This window comes from Peromyscus californicus, unplaced genomic scaffold (assembly GCF_007827085.1).
Source record: "Peromyscus californicus insignis strain IS unplaced genomic scaffold, ASM782708v3 Scaffold_1__1_contigs__length_55948999, whole genome shotgun sequence".
Taxonomy (NCBI): domain Eukaryota; kingdom Metazoa; phylum Chordata; class Mammalia; order Rodentia; family Cricetidae; genus Peromyscus; species Peromyscus californicus.
The window spans coordinates 23,565,335-23,583,340 of record NW_026294492.1 but is presented as its reverse complement, the minus strand read 5'-3'; the positions used below and the strand labels follow the sequence as shown (position 1 = coordinate 23,583,340).

General features: G+C 40.8%; 1 protein-coding gene across 3 annotated transcripts in view; it reads right to left on the bottom strand.

The window, feature by feature from the left end:
* Lclat1 (lysocardiolipin acyltransferase 1) overlaps positions 1-18,006 on the bottom strand; it is a 129,179-nt gene that overhangs the window by 56,285 nt on the left and 54,888 nt on the right. For all 3 annotated transcript variants that reach the window (XM_052746231.1, XM_052746230.1, XM_052746232.1), the window contains exons 4-5: positions 3,655-3,801; positions 269-385 (exon numbers count right to left, since the gene is read on the bottom strand). In XM_052746231.1, coding sequence (XP_052602191.1) covers positions 269-385; positions 3,655-3,801 — 264 coding nt within the window. The remainder of the gene's footprint in view (positions 1-268; positions 386-3,654; positions 3,802-18,006) is intronic.

Here is an 18,006-nt window from a genome sequence, read left to right as displayed (position 1 = left end):
GGGTATCCTAAAGCACTTCAGACTCTAAAAGAACAGTGATGCCATTTAGGGAAAGAAGCAGACCTTCTCTTACATGGTTCAAGGCCTTTCATGTTGGGCACAGGCAATTTTATGGCATGTACCATTTAGAAGAGGAGGGTGATTATTATTAGTCACAGGTGAGCACTGTCCTAATAGGGCTCACTAGATGTCAGAGAGCTAGCTACACATAAATCTCAGAAGAATGTCCCACATTTATTTTAAAACACATTTTAAGGTAAGTGCTTACCTTCTCTTAGACGGTCCACCACAAAAGTAAATCCAGTAGTTCTTGGATGTAAGACATATTCGTATTTTTGAAGTCCATTCTTCTCAGCAAAATCATTACTCCGAGCCTTGTTATTTTCTAAACAAAATAATAGACTGTTAGTAAAGTAAAAGATGGTAGTGGGTAATGAAAAACAGTAAGAATTTCTTAGATAAAAATACCACTTATGACCAGGCATGGTGGGCACACCTTCAAACCTTGGACTCAGGAGGCAGAGGCAGGCAGATCTTCAGGAGTTCAAGACCAGCTTAGTCTACATAAATTCCAGGACAGCCAGGACTAATAATGAGACCTTGCCTGCCCCCAAAAGATATTTACATATTCCATTGTTACAGACAGTATATGAAGATGATGTAAACATTTTGCATATGTGTATGAATGCTTTGCTTGCATATCTGTGTACCAGTGTGTGTGATGCCCAAGGAGGCTAGAAGAGGATGTCAGATTTCCTGGAACGGGAGTTTCAGACAGAAGTGAGCAGCCATGTGGGTGCTAGAAACCAAAGTAGATCCTCTACAAGAGTATCAAATGCTCTTAATCACTGAGCCACTTCTCCAGCCCCAAAATGCAAACATTTGTGATAAGCCCTTACAAAGAACTCAATCTATTGGTATGTGTGTAGATATATGTAAATATATGTTAGGAACAAGGCCTTCATAAGTTCCCTTAAATTTATATCGCAAAATTTAAAATTATTTAAAAGCCAGTATGTAACAAAAATTAAGATGTAAAACACAAAAAAACTACTAAGCTCAAATGTTCATTAACCTTTACAGAGGCGAGGATGTAATTCAGTGTTAAAGCAGTTGTCTACCATGTGCAAGGCCCTAGGTTCAATCCCCACCCACCAACAGTAATAATAAAAAAAATCCCTAAATAATGAAAGTTCAAATATAATATAAAATGCTAATAAAACTGAAAATTAACAAAAGTCAAGGATTTAGAGACATCCAGAAGAAATGGCCAGCAATCAAATATATCAGATCAATGTTTTCTTTAACCCAATAATTTAGGCTTTCAAAGCAGAGTGAAATATCTGCCTTGCTCAAGCACAGAGGGGCTAATATTACTAACCAAAACCACTGCACAACAAAATAAGCACATGATTAGCACATCATGTACAAACATCTGAACATGGTTTGGCCGAATATAGTTACAGAGACAAGTATATGTTCCAATTGTTGGCAATAACTTCTTTTTCCATTCCATGAGGTCACTTTACAAATTTCAAGAAGAACCAAACTCATTATTCAGCAAATACAATTGGAAAATAAAGTGTTCAAAAATGTGGCCTGGACTAGAGATCATGAAACACCTTCTGATGACAGCAGACATTAGGGCCTGTAAACCAGCTCTATTTGGAAACCTACAGGCTAGTATAAGAAACACATCTACACAAACACAGCTTTCCTGGGAGTAAATTTAAGATTGGGAGTTCTGCAGCCCTCCAGCAACCACAGATGCCTCCCCCAACACAACAGCCAGCAGATACTCTTAGAGGCCTTGTTCATTTCTGACAGAGGCACTGAGTCCAGTGTCCACAGCTTCCCCAGCAACTAAAGGGAAAGGCCTTGGACATGAAAATCAGTCAGCTCTTCTCCAATAGTCTATGACTATCCTGGGCACGGGGTGATAAAACAGTACTTCTGGTTCACCAGCTGGCAGACCTTAAATGGGATTAGCAGTCCCAGAGGTACCAGAGAGGTGAGCAGTCTGTTTTCCAGTTGTTGGTGACTTGGGGTTCTCAGATATAAATGAATTCTGTTGCAGATGTGAATACAAACACACACAGCTCTAAAATGTACAGTCACACTGTGGGAAGTTGGAAATGATCAGACCAATGAGTGTGGCGATGTTCTCCTCCTCCTTCATCTTCCCGTTCCCAGGCCGTCATTATTAGTAACTGCACTAGCATCCCATTTTCCAGCCGCAGCCTCTTGCCAGCTCACTGCCTGCAATGTTCCCACTCCAGCACCGCCTCCACCCACACCCACAGCACTGCCGGCCACTCATCTTCTCAAGCCAACCTGGCATGTTCCGACCTCAGGCCTGTGCAGCTGGTGTCCAATTACCCAGAAGGTCTCCTGCTGTTGATGCCGTCTTCTGCCTTCTACATATGGTCCCTACTTTTTAAGAGAAACTCAATAGAGAGGCTTGCCCTGATCACTTTACAGACTAGCATCCTTTACTCTCTATCTACCCATCCTGCTTTATTTTTCTATACAAACTCTTACAACATCTGTACAGATTATTAGCTTATTCCTCATCTAACATAAGTTCCAAAGAAGGGAATTAATTTTGTATATAAAGTTTTAGACACTAGGATATTTACTACATAAAGAAACTTTATATACAAGAGTGTCAAATTACATGTAATATCATTGTTAAAACCAGAAATAGCTTTTTTTTTTCCAACTCAGGAAAATGGAACTAAAAATTATACCCTAACAACTGTGATGCCTAACTTTGTGTGAACCTGACGAGGCAGCATGTGTTGCTTTCTTAACTGTCAACTTGTCACAACCTAGAAGAACCTGGAAAGAGTCTTAATGCAGAATTATCTAGATCAGTGGGCATGTCGAGGGGGGACTGTCCCCACTATGGGTGGCATCATCTCCTGGAGAGGGGTTCTTCACCAATATGAGAAGAAAGGGAGCCCACTGCCAGCAAGGGCGCATTATCCCCTCTGCTCTGACTGTGGGTGTGAGTGGCCGTTTGAGGCTCCTGCCCTGACTTCCACCCAGTGAGAGACTGTGGGCTGCAGCTGTAAGCTTGGGACCTTTCTCCACGGGCTGCTTTCAGTTAGGGTATTGCTCATTACAACGGAAAGGAAGCGAGGACCGTACAAACATCGGTTCCAGAGGCTTTGGGGAGGGTGTTTTCAGATAGGATCAACAGTTCAACCAGTAGAGCAGCACGGCAGATTACTTACTCCACAATGCAAATCAACTGTCTTAGAAACGGGGGTATCCTTACCTGCCCTACAAGGAAGGAGACTTCTGCTGTGGACTGCCTCCTACAGCTGCTCCTCTTCTCGGAGCTCTGAACTTGCCAGGCCAACCACCCCCTTAGGGCAAACAAACCTTAATCTTTGCTCAAGCATATCTTAACAGAGCTTTCTTTAGACACCCCATACACAATATAAAACCTAAAACCACAGTCTTTCGAAAGACAAACGATGTGAAAGATCACAACATGATAAGCTTGGGTACCATTAATTAACTGAGTGACGTTGGGGGTCGTCCATTAATTTTGTTGATATTCACATACTTCATGTTAGGAAAAGAAGATTTGACTAGTGGTTTCTAAGTTTTTAAATTCTATGATCCAAACCCAGGCTGCCTTACCTGTGAGGTCAGTTCCTTCTGGAAAGATGAGAAGTTGTAGTGGTTCACGGATGTCACAAAAATAATCAATCATGTCTTCAAAATGGTTCTTATCGTCCTTCCACTTCCTATGAATGAAGATGAAGGCAGCAGCTTGCATGGCCCAGCCTAGGGAAAAATTAACAAGCATTTGCATGAACTTCAACAGTGATATCCACATCCTACTAATCATAATTTTCAGATCTTTAAGTTTTGACTATGTTTACTATCATAAGCATCCTATGACATACCATACATTTAGCACTAATCTTGGATTAAACTGGTAACACATAAGCCACAGTATTTTTTAAAGGAGTGTGGTGATCCTGAGGTTCGCAAAATTCTTTAAAATCTCCTTTAAGCCATAGCTTGTCACTATAATCTCAAGGCACTACTATTTACCAAGCAGTAAAAAAAGAACTTTCTCAGGTCACAGAAGAATTCTCTAACATTTCATTTTCTATACTCTTAAACTAAACACAAGTGCTAATTTCAACAGTCGTCACCAGGTTTTACTTAAATGGAAAGGGGCATTCTGGAATGTTACTAAGCACACTCCTTGGTGGGTGTATGTGGTCACACTGCCTATCTCAGAGGCAGACCCACCTTATTACTGAAAAGGTAGCCTTGATAAGCCCATCTGTTCTCCATGCCCGCCCACCCTACCCTACCCATTCTTCCCAGGCCTCTGTGGGAGATGCCTGACTCAGGACAGCCTATGCAGTCTCTGAAGAGCTCACACAGCATGATAAGCTTGGGCCACACAGAGTAACTCTGTAGGCCAACTGAATGTCCACCCTGTCTTAAAATTATACCTGGGACCATGGGAAAGTAGAGAGTGTGAAGCAAAGGCAGTCGGGCAGTAAAGACAGCATGTGTAGTGAAGGCCAAAGCCTCTTGCATATGAGCCAAACAGAGCTAATTCTGATTCCCAGCAAAGCACCTTGGTCCCCATTCTTGGCAGCCTATGTATGGGGTCCAGCTCCACAATGCCCATGAGAGTCTTCCTCTCTAACTCACACACAATGACTACAACACTCATCTCAGCAGCTAGGGATGAGGGGTAATGCCTTGCAAGCATGCATGCTGTTCTGGAATACAGATATGCTACAGTTTATCTATCCCGTTCGCTCCTAATTTAGGCTAAACGGAATCTGAGACTCTCTTTTCGCTACTAGAAATCTTTATTCTGGTCATAATTTTTAGGGGTAAATTTTCCTGACATTTTTCATGTTTTCCTGTTACACTTCTTGGTGTCCTCCTCTCCCATTGTTTCCCGTCTTTGGTTGAAATGAAGGATTTTTTTGCCCCTTCTCTTGTTCTCTAAAATCCAGGCTTCCCTAGAACTCAGCCGTCCCATTTGTTCATGTACACTATCAACAGTTCTTTCTGTCTAACAATGTCAGGGAGCATTGGGTGCCACAGGGACACCATGGCTGCCACAGGACAGTATTGCCCAGAATATTAAACATGAACTTCCTACCCCATGGCAGACAATGTGCTGACCTCAGCTCGATTGGCTTGGAAACAGAACACCCCATTTCATTCCTTGGCTTTTTTCACCCTTCTATATTTGGTAAGCCTGCTGAACCACACAACCCCATCAACACTGAGTTCAATTATCAATCTCCACCAACCAAAGCAGCTCTTAATTCTACCACTGTGTAAACAGGAAGACTCCAGTTTAAATTTAAGTTTAATTTTTTAAAAGTAAATAATGCCAAAAATGTATGCTGCTTACCACCACCCTTCTTACAGGACTTGTAGGAACCACTCAATTGCTCCGAAGACTGTTTACTTCTCCATTACATTCCTAAACTAGACGGAAATGTTTTCGATATTCAGATCTGACCCCAAGTCTGCCGACCTCTTTGTTTGTACCCTTCTGTTAGTCCTTTCTTTTGAAAATTGTTTCTGTCCTCACATTCCTGAAATGGATTTTTGGTTCTTAACTTTGGAAGCTGGTTTGGCTAAAAATAGAATCTGAGGTTCCAAATCACTGTTTCCTCAGAATTTCAGAACATTTCCCACAGCCCTCTATCCCTCAGTGCAGCCAGTGCGGCTAGCATCCAGGAAGAAGCCAAACCCAAGCTCATCCATGCGACAGCCTACCAACCACTCCCTCAGCTTTTATGATTTTTCTCTTCTGTCCCAATAACTGAGCTAATTCCAACAATCATATTTTTGTTTTTAATATTTGCCAATGGTTCTTTCCCACACCAGCTATTTTGTGAAAAAAGAGTGTAATTATAAAAATAATGTTTGGTGAATGCTAACAACGTGCTTGGTATTTATTATCCTGAGCATTTCATTTCATTAATTTTTAAGACAACTATGAATCAGTAACAGTTACTATCTTATCTACTGCATAGATGAGGCACTCTGAAATGCCTTCACTATGTAGCCCAAGCCTGAGCTAGCCTCAGATTCACTTTGTAGCCCAGGCTGGCCTTGAACTCACAATAATCTGATTCTCATAACTGTCTCCTAGTATGCTATTTATCTTTACTTTGTTGGCTTGAAATCACAGCATCAAATGTTTTAAATCAGTGTGAAGGGGCTGAAGAGATGGCTCAGTGGTTAAGAGTACACACTGCTCCCTCAGAGGACCCAACTTTGGTTCTCAGCACCCATGTTGGGTAGTTTGTGACCACTCATCACCAGCTCCCAAAGACCTGCCACCTCGAGGTATCCACAGGCACCTGCACTCCTGAGCACATACACACGAGGACACACACACACAACTTAAATATTAATAAACCTTTATAAAATCAGTGCAAGGCATACTCTAAACAGCTTGCCTCCAATATGTACTTGAATTTCTCTAAGTATACTAAGTATAGTGTATATGCTCAGAGAATTATTACTCATATTACAAGTCCAATTGTATACAACATTCAACCCTTTAAAGCTGTACAGTTTCTACAAAGGTTATTTATACTGTGTTCACATTTGTAAAGAATGTTCTCGGGCTGGCAAGACAGCTCAGAAACTAAAGGCCCTCACGGCCAAGCCTGATGTCCTGGGTTCAATCCCAAGGCCTCATGTGGCAGAAGAGAAGTGGTCCTCTGACCTGCACATGTACACCATGGCATCCACATGAACACACACACACAGATGTCAGGAAAAGAAAGCATGCCGCATCGCCCACCTCTCTCCCCTCCGTAGACTACTCTCCTTCCCTGGAGCCTCTACCATTTTCCTTACCACTTAAACGCCGGGCACCAGTGTTTTCAAATCTCTCACACACAATTTCTTTTGTTGTTGTTGTTTTCATAAAAACAAAAAATAACAAGAACATCTTGCAAGGAATTGTTTCCTCATTTTACTGTCACCAGTGCATATTTTATCCGTGTTTAAAAATACTTGGATTTTACTTAACCTTAATGAAATTTTCAAAACCTGTATTTTCATAACATTTACTTAAACTTTCAGAGTTAGTTAATGGCAGTGAAATGTAAAATTATAAATCAGTCTGCGTCTCAAATTTTCACACTTTCCCATGCATTGTCTTCACCTGGGTTTCTACAGAAAGAATGTGTGGTGTCAGTTAGCCCCACCAATACCATCTTCGTTATAAACCCAGTCACAGCGTCAGCATCGATCACCTCTCAAGGAGAGGGGTAAAACCCCTGGGTACTCTGTGTCCTACCACAGTCATAATCTATAATTTAGCTTTGGTCTTCCTTACATTTCTTTTTATTGAGATGTAGAATTTGCTAGAAGAAACTATTCATATGAATGTATTTTTGTTTTGTTTTGTTTTTCGCTTCTCTGTGTAGCCCTGGCAATCCTGGAACTCCCTCTGTAGGGCCTCCAACTCAGAGACCCACCTGCTTCTGTCTCTCAAGTGCTGGGATTAAAGGCATGCACCACCACCAGCTGGGTCAATTGAATATATTTTTAACTTAATACATCCTTTCCTTTAAAAAAAAAAAAACTTATTTATTATGCATACCGTTTTCTGCCTGCATGCAAGCCTATGTGCCAGAAGAGGGCACCAAAGAGAGACACCAGATCTCATTATACAGGGCTGTGAGCCACCATGTGGTTGCCAGCAATTGAACTCACAACCTCTAGAGGAGCAGCCAGTGCTGGTAACCTGAGCCATCTCTCCAGTCCCAATACATTGTTTCTTAATAAGTATACTTCTATGGCATTTTTTTCTTTCATTCATTTTAGTACAGACGGCATACAGTAAAGGAATCATAAAAACATCTGCATTACTCATCTACTACTCTCAGAACTGAACCTTGGTGATAGCTTGGGCATTATCACTGCTGTCTGTATATCCGCTAATGCATGCAATAAGGCATCTTCCGTAGCACTATGAAGACATCAGAAACCAGAGTAGCTAGACAATTGTTCCCTTCCATGGTATTTTCGATTCTGAATAGAGGATAAGGAAGAAACCAAGAAATGCTACCCAAAGGCCTCTAATTAATTGAGAGTGAATAATATAAGCAGATGCAGACTGTAAGTGAAAACACTACCACAAAGTTCCCGAGAAACATTATGACTGAGTGGGTGCCTGTGTGCAACAGGAGCTATACAAATAAATCCAGAAACTAACTAACCAGCAGTCACAGTTCCCAGAATGCCAACCTCAGTCGTGACACTACTGTCACATAGTCAAAGTCAGGGAAACACCATCTTCCTGGGACTTATGTAACAAATGGAGTAATGCTCTCCGTTCCTCTTCTGAGAAGATCAATTTCCACAAAGCCTCTGGCTTTTCAAAATATCTTGACTGGAGGCAGACCATTAATTTATGACCTTTCCCTTCAAGAATTCTATTGCAGTATGCCTGTGATGAGGCTTCACAGATGCCTGTGCTCAAACAAAGGCAAGGCATAAAACGCAAGTAAGCAAGTAAACGATCTTCTAAAGCAAACATTTTAAAACACAACTCCAAACTTGAAAAACCACAAAACTGAGAAGGAAACAAACCAAAACAACAAAAAAAACATGCATGGCACCTCCCGTTATATTCAACAAGAGTAGAGATTACACTAGAAACTACCCCATCTCCTGGCAGACTCTGTACCCTTGTTTGACATTGAGGAAATAAACATCCACTGATGGCATTTGTTGGCAAGACAAGGATTCTCATTTGTGGTGCAATTTAAGGGTCCATTCTAACACAGGCCAATAGTTTTTTTCATCCTTTAGATTTGCCATTGATCAATTTCTAGATACTTTATCATCTATCCATAACTTCATAGAATTCTCAAACTAAGTATATCACTAGCTCTGTAAGATCCAGACTATAACAGCACCTCCAATGTGGGAGACAGAACCATGACAAATCCCTCAGCATAGCCACATGCCAACTCTTGAACTACTGCATATGTCACATTACAGACAATGGGCAGCAGAGGTTGCTACATAGCTAATTTTAACACTAGAAGATTAATCTAGATTAATTTAGTGAGCCAAAAGTAGTAATAAATCCCTTAAAAGTAGAAGAGATTGAGGTGCGGAAGGGGGACTTCAGTATCAAAATGAAAGGGTAAATAAAGACTCAACTTGCCACTGCCGTCTTTTAAGATGGAAGAAGAGGCTACAAGCCAAAGAATGTATGTATCTACTAAATACTGGGAAAGGCAAGAAAACAGCTCCTACAGAGAGCATGGCTAAAAGGAAGTAGACCCAGGCAGGGTGGTGCACAGTTTTAACTGCAGACTCAGGAGGCAAATGGATCTCTCTGAGTTTGAAGCCAACCTGGTCTACATAGTGAGACCTTGTCAGAGAAGGAGGGAGGGGGAGTCTTAGAACATCAGAATATAAGCAGGTAAAAGAAACAAGATAGGTATATAAAAAAAAAAAGACAGATGTATCAGTCTGCAAGAATTTCCAACACCCAAAGCTAAAAAGTTTCCAGTAATAAATAAAATAATGATAGCACTAGACAATAAGCCAAATAATAAAACAAATATGATGAGCATGGATTTTTAGTGATGAATTTAATATGGTTACTGGTGAATATACAAAATATAGTATAATGAATGCAGTACCAAGGCAGCAGAGAAACCTGGCTGACACCACACCACATCACTCAAGTGATTAAGGAAAATGTCACCAATGGCAGAGCACATGCCATCATGAACCCCTCTGAGAGGAGACTGGCACTTCACCTCTGTGGTACTTATCCCCCAGATGCTTGACCACCACCTAATGTAGAAACATGAAAAAACTCAACTTAAAATGAAGATCCTACTCAGAAGCACCATGTAAAGCAAGTGCATAATGACATGAAGTGTGCCAGCAGCAGCCATGCCAGAGGAGCAGCAGGTGTCAACTGAAGTGCAGGTGTCAGCCACCAGGAGGCGATCACTGACGGGTGAATCTCCAGAATGTCTTTGGCTTCTGCTGTGCCTTTACACGTTTGCTGCTGACATCTTGCTCTGGTATCCAGTATGGTATGAATAGGTGTGGGGAGATCCCCACTGCCTGTAATGTAGTGTGTTTATCTCATGGAAACATCCTGTTCTATTAGGCATTTTTACCTGTAGATTATGATGAAGTTGATTTCTTCCTAAGATGTACTGTCTAACTGATAATAATAGTTAGTTTAAATAGAGTTTTGATGATAAAAATACAAACAAGGAAGTGTCACACAGCCTGAACACATGAGTTTCTATTGAGGAGCTGTATAGACTGTGGCTTAGGTTAATGATTAAGAAAAACAATTGAGTCCCAGTAGCCCAGCTAGCTTAAATTCTTTTAATCTTAATGTTGGGAGATGTGTTCACAGGTTTCAAAGTGCATCATAGCTGAATCAAAGCTTTGAAAATAACTTAAGGTTAGACTAAGATGTCTTTATTAAATAGCTTTGAGGTGAAAAACCCAAGAAGACAATCCAAAGTTTTATAAAGGCACATACCTAAGTGAGGAACTCGTTAAGGTCAGGGAACAAGAACAAAGCAGCCCAATTATCATTAGCTGACATGCCTTTCTTGCTAGGATTGGTCGGTGATCAAAGGCGACAACTAATTCCTTGTACCCATGTCTGCCTTCAATCTCCTGATATAAGAAACTACTGATGAGTGGGTATGCACCCTAAAGATTTAAAGTAGAGCTGACTGGTTCTTTTTCATACGTAAAAATTTAGATTTGTGACTCCTTTAAGATTCTTTAAAAGATTACCTTTCAAGATAAGTAATAAAGTGACTGGTCCTTTCTTTGTAACTGCAAAATGCAGCCTGCCAGTAAAAGAATATCTTGCTTGCTTACACATGGGTAACTTATAACAAGTTGCTTAGGAATGAATGTACATGGGTTCTTAGAATAATTTGTTTTTCATTTGTAATATGTAAAATGTTTAATCATGTAAAGGATATAGAAAACATGCTGTTTTTTACTTATATTTACTGTAATCATTCACTTGAAAAACAGAATGTAACCACATTGTAATTTTTATATTGGCTGAAAGATTTTGCTGGGGTATAAAAGCTATAAGGGAAAGAATAAAGATAGAGTTAAAATGAGTTAGGAGGAAACCATCAAGAACAAGAGAGTTAGAAGGAATTAGATGGAAAACATCAAGAATGAGAGAATAAGGAAAAATAAAGACAGAGTTAGAAAGAAAACATCAAGAATGAGAGAAGGAAATCACCAAGAAAAGAATAGAGAATGCAAAAAAAAAGAATAAAGAAAAGGTCTGAAGGAAACCGTCAAAAGACTGTGTAGTGTCTTTTCCCTTTACCCACTCAGATAGAAAAGTCACAATAAGTGCAGACTCTGTGGATTCCCTTTGAGCCCTGCGCTGCTGGTGGCTGGTCCCCCAGGCAGCAATAAAAGTGGAGCAAGAACAACTAAAAGAAAAGTGGTTCCTCAGAGGGATCCGAGGACAGAAAAATGACATGGAGAGACAGACTTGTTGACTGTTTATGACTTCTACAGTGCCATAGATCTAATCTTTCATTTGAATGAACTGCTGCAATGAAAAAAACTAACAGCATGGGAGACTGGGTAAATGGGGACATCCTTTACTACCTTTTTATTTCCAATAAATCTAAAATTATTCCATATAAAAGTGCTTATTTCAGAACATTTACTTGTTGATGCAAAATTCTGCTTGATTAAAAATATTTAAGTAGTGACCATTTTCCATCTACTATCAAAGCCTAAATATTTTACTAGAAGTCATAGGAGCTATATTAATTGATTTCAATAGTTAGAGAGTTATCAAGTAACAATATTTTTTAAAAGATCTTTAAAATTTATTTAATTTTATGTGCACTGGTGTTTTGTCTGTGTGTGGGCGTCAGATCCCCTGGAACTGGGGTTACAGACAGTCGTGAACTGCCATGCTGGGTGATGAGAACTGAACCTGGTCCTCTGGAAGAGCAGCCAGTGCTCTTAACCACTGAGTCATCTCTCCAGCCCCAATGTTTTGTGGGGTTTTTATTTGTTTGGTTTTTTTTTTTTATCTTTTTGAGACAGGGTTTCTCTGTATAGCCCTGGCTGCCCTGTGGAACTCACTCTGTAGACCAGGCTGGCCTGGAACTCAGAGATCCTCCTGCCTCTGCCTCCCAATGCTAGGATTAAAGGCGTGCGCCACCACCACCCAGCTGAAATACCTGATTTTAAACATAAGGAAACTATTTTCTATAAGATTTACTAAAAGAAATAAAGAAGATGGCAGCGCAAAACTTTAAAAATGCCACATGCTTATAATAAATGTAACAGCTAATCCATCACAGCACCAAAAATGCAATCACAGTTACGTACTTAGTCACAAGAAAAGGGATAATGAAAACCATTGGTCGAATAATCCACTGAAACTCAGGTTAACAAACAACTGTCAGGTACACTGAGTCCATCTTTGTGTCTTTTTACTATTATTGAAAAGTTGGTCATTGCATTGTTTATGCCTCACCAATAAATACAAAGCAAACTAAAAGCCTTAAAGTTCACCCAGATAATTCCTTTACTGCTCTCCTAAAATGACTAACAAAAGCACACCTTCTAGATCATTTTAGAATGCAATTACAAATTCAAGAAAAGGAATTATTTGATTTTCAGCCGACCTAAGGATGCAAACTACGCTTGTTGCTTTCCCATGCCCCACATGCAGCGACGCACACCCGACTGAGGGACCAGCTGCAGCACACACGACACTATCCAACAACAATACCCAAGTTAAGGAATGGACCGCAGTAAGTTCAGTAAGGGCTTGACGGGGTAAACCCTAAAGTCATTTCTCTGGACCAAGGAAACTTGTCAACTTCCACTCAGTTTTTATAAAACCCTTAACTCATGCCAAGCAGTTAACCCACCAATGAGCATTTCACAGCATGCAGAAATGGTGGGAAGCACATTATCCACAATGTTTATGGCTGTCAGGACCAGGAGAGCCAGCTACCAGTCTAGACCTAAACAAGCTAGGCTTAAGTCTCCCACATAAAAGGAATCTGGCCCCAAGGCTGGCTCAGAGCCCAGGATGTCACTTCCTAGCTGCCATGCCCTCCTGTGTGTGTGTACCTCACCACAACTTGTTTTGTGGTTGGCCTTTCTGTTCCCCAACATATGCAGCCAAGTCTTTTCATGTCCTATATACTGTTTTAACAGGCTTGGCTGGTCTACATTTAAGTTATGAATTCAGACTTTGTCAGCTGGGCATGACAGACACTGTAACCCAAGCTCCACAGGAACAGGGGTTTGAGGTGTGAGAATGTGCAGGACCTTCTGTTCTTGGCTGTCCTGGTCTGGAGTGGGGTCTTTGAGAAGGCAGGGAATGGAAAGAAAGCCTTGGGATGAGAATGTTTCTGCATTTGCTGGGGACTCTTGGAACTACTGCCAGAGACGTAAGGTAGTTCAGAATTTTCACCATGTCTTTTTTTTTTTTTTTTTGAGACAGGGTTTCTCTGTGTAGCTTTGTGCCTTTCCTGGATCTCGCTCTGTAGACCAGGCTAGCCTCAAACTCACAGAAATCCGCCTGCCTCTGCCTCCCAAGTGCTGGGATTAAAGGTGTGCGCCACCACCGCCCAGCTTCACCATGTCTTCTGGGGAACATATCTCTGGTGGATACTATAAGCTGTTAAGTCCCTCCCAGCTCGTCTATAATATCTTCAGTTATCTTTTAAGTATTACCTTTGAAATGTTTAAAGTCACACTGGTTTTTTCCCGGAATGACTTCAAGTATTAGTTGAGTGTGCTTTGTCCTAAATGCTTGGTGCCACAGATGGTTTATTTTATGTATTTTTAAAAAGTATTTTCATATACATAATTCAAACCAAGTCTAAATACAAAATTCACTTTACTCTCGTATAAATCTTATAATCAGAGCCTGAATGATTTTAAACAAGAGTTTTATTAATTTTGTGCATTCTGAAAGCCACATGAGGTCAGGGATAGAATGTTTGGCTTGCGGTATCATGTTAGTATTTAAAAACTCAGACTTCTGAGCATTTCTGATTTCAGATCATCTATGAAGGTGCTCAGGCTGATGCAGGTGTGAGAGCACCTGTACCAACCTGGTACTCCATCGCATCCCCTGGCGCCACTGCTTCCTAATTTTGGTTCTCTTTGCCTTCCTTGTAAAGCACTATGAAATTTCCTGTTACTATGCTTCCTGATATGATTTTCTTTTTCCTCTCTGTTCTTCTTTAACTCAGTGGATTCTCACATTTGATCTTATTTTCCTGTCAACTATCATTCTTTGTATTTCTCATTCAAAGGGTTTTATTCAAATGCCTGCATCATAGTATTTGATTCATTTTATAGTGTTAGGGTTTTTTTTTTCTGCTTCTGTTCTACATATCTACAACAAATAAGGCTGAAACTAATTTAAAATATCCCAATTGTAAAAAATAGCTAAAAACACTCTTCCAACTAAGAAAGTTGAGGCATCTCTATTTGCAGATATTAATTCTATATGTAAGAGCCTCTAAAAATTCCACCAGAAAACAGAGCTCATAAACACTCTCAGCACAGTGACAGGATATGACATCAACATATAAAAATCAACAGCTTTCGTAACGTACCAATGACAAATATACTAAAAAAGAAATAACCCCATTCACAATGAACTCAAAAAAAATTAAGAAATCTTGGACTAAAGCTAACTAAGGAAATGAAAACAAAACACCTCTAAATGTAAAGTATAAAACACAGAAGAAAACACTAGCAGACTGAAAAGCCACCCCATGCTCACGGATCAGAATAATTAATATTGTGAAAACAGCTGTCTTGCCAAAAGCACTCTACAGATTAAATGCACTCTCCATCTACATTGCAGCACTATTTTTCATAGAAATAACGGGAGTGGATCTTTAAATTCATATGGAAGATGAAACACCTGATACCCAAAGCAATCCTGAGCAAAAACAATGATACAGAAGAGAACCTCTGACTTTAAGCTATACTACTGAGTCATAGTAATAAAAGCAGCATGGCATTGGTACAGAGACAGACATGGATGTCAGTGGGATAGAACAGAGGACCCAGAGATGACCTCACACAGCTACAGCCACTTAATTTTTGACAAATACGCCAAAATACAAACTGGAGAACAGACAGCCTCTTCAACAAACGCTGCTGGGCAAACTGTACATCTACAAGTAGAAGAATGAACCCAGATCTTTATCTTCCACCTGTACAAACATCAGCTCCAAATGGAAAAACCTCAATGTCAGAGCCAGAACTCAGAAACTGTTAGAGGAAAAGCAGAGGAAACACTCAAAGGTACAGCATAGGTAAGCTCTTTCTCAACAGGACTCCAGCCCCTCACAAAATAAGTGACAATCCACAAATGGGGGGCAATCATGAAATGAAAAAGTTCTGTGTCACAAGGACACAGTTGAGGAGTGAAGAAATCCTCATGAGCTCTTCATCTTGTGGGGAGAATGTACAAAACACACAAAGGGCCTTATTAACAAAACGAGAAAGCAGATAATTCAATTTTTTAAATGAGCTAAGAAGTTGAACACACAGTTTGGTTTTTTTTTTGGTTTTTGGTTTTTGGTTTGTTTTTTTTTTTTTTTTGCATGAATCCCTGCAGGCCAGAAGAGGGCACCAGATCTCATTACAGATGGTTGTGAGCCACCATATGGGTGCTGGGAATTGAACTCAGGACCTCTGGACGAACAGCCTAACCTCTGAGCCATCTCTCCAGCCTGTTGAACACAAAGTTCTTAAAAACAGCAATACAAGTGGCTAACAAACGTTTGAAAATGTGTTCAATATCTTTACCCATCAAATAAATGAAAACTAAAACTACTTTGAGGGTCCGTCTCACTCCAGCGTGAATGTTGGTTATCGAGGAGACAAGAGACAACAGACGCTAGTGAGGACAGAGAAAAAGGAAGAACCTCAGTCAGTATCTGTAGGAATGTGATCTGGGGTAGTCACTGGGTAAGTCGGTGTGAAGGTTTCTACAAAACCTCAAAACAGGGCTTCCAAAGACCTAGGCCATGTCTACAGGACTCCATATCCCACCAAGAACCTTACGCATCCATGTTCACTGCTGCTTTATTCACAAGAGCAAGGAGATGGAAACAGCCCAGATGTCCATCAAGTGATGAATGGGCAGAGAAAGTGTGGTCATACACACCACAGAACTCCATGCAGCCACAAAGAAAACTGAAATTATGAAACAGCATGAAAATGGGTGGAGGAGGGAAAGAATGTATTATGTGAGCTAACTTAGGGTCACACAGGCAAATTCAGCTTTTATTTTATGTATATGTGCATTTATGAAGAAGTAAGGAAACTACAGACTCTTTAAAGAGAGCTAGTTGTGCAGCGGACCACATGTGATGTGAAAGCAGGGGTAGAAACAGCAGGAGGGAGAAAGATTTAAGTGGGTGGGAGGAAGGAGGAGTGGGGAAGAGGAGGTGGGGAGGAAGGGTCAACCAACACTAATGATGTCTGGAAAAGAGGAGGAAGACTTCTGATACTCAACAAACTAATCTAAACGTTTTCCTTTAAGTGTTTGAAATGAAAATGCCCTGGGTGGGTAGATAAATCAGTTCCCAGAAGCCACATGTTATTAAACAAAAATCCCAGTGCAAGGAATTCTCTCTCTCTGAGATCTTCAGTCAGTCAGTAAGGGCCCTAAAGCCCCAAACAATACAGGCAAATGTCATCCAATTGGTTCTTCTCCAAAATCAGAGCAAGCCCCTATTGCTGAAAAATGCCACATACATTGATTGCAGGACACAGAGAAATGAAGCTGGGAAATGGGCTAATGCAACCCCCCTGCTAGCTAGCTTTCATAACACTGCAGGGTGCCACAGAGATTGCTGGGGGAGGATTGTCATCAACAGTCTTACAGAGCGTGTGTGTGTGTGTGTGTGTGTGTGTGTGTGTGTGTGTGTGTGTGTGCGTGCGCACACCAATATCAAATGTAAGATGTGCCAATTAGCTCAATAGTGGCAAATCATTTATGGAGATTACCAACTGCTTTTCTGATTTGATGTGATGCCTAATTCACAGGAAGGAATGCCCATCTGATACAGTAAACTTGTCAAAAGCCCGTGGCTGGGAGGTCATAGGCTGTAGTGAGAAAGTTACTGCTGCTGTTTTACTAAATGGGTATGATGTGCCTTCAAAGTGTCTTCTAATATAACTACATCCATGCAGCCGTCAGTGCTACTCAGAGAAGCTTCTTTTTCCAGGAAGCTATGGTGATTGCAGGAACTCCTAATTGGTAATGTCTTTCAAATCTCCAGTTATAAATGAGACATCTATACTATCTCTCCAAGGCTCTGGAAATACCATGGAAGGAGCAGAAAAAATATAAGAGCAACAAGAAGGGACTGAGCACTGTGGACCACGGCCTTCTGGAACGGCATGACTGCTATACTGACAGCAGCTACGATTACCTGCAGAAGACTGGGCCCTGTGGTGGAAAGGGCGAGCCTCTGGGACCTCAACCCCATGAGGATTTCTATGCACTCATAACAGGTGGAGGAACAGGCATTTTCTAGTGGTACAGGCACTGGAAAGGTATCTGCACTCCTGTGAGCAAGCTCTCACCTATGCTCCTGTAGACAAGTTTTATATTCAGTCACATCAAAATAGAAAGAGACACCAAAGTACGAGGTGGCCAACTCAGAAAATGGAAAAGGATTAATGAGAGTGGGGTGAGACAAAATAAAATGGAGTGAACCTGATCAAAAAAACATATGTGCATGTATAAAAATGTCATAATGATATGCTAATAAAATATTTTCCAAAAGTGAAAGAAGCAGAAAGCATGTGGTCTTGCCTTCAGAAAAGAAGTCCACTGTCAAAAGCCTCAACCAGCCTGGTGGTGCACTGCAATCCTAGCACCTACAAGGCTGAGGCAAGAGGACTCAAGTTCGAGGCCAGCCTGAGGTTGTC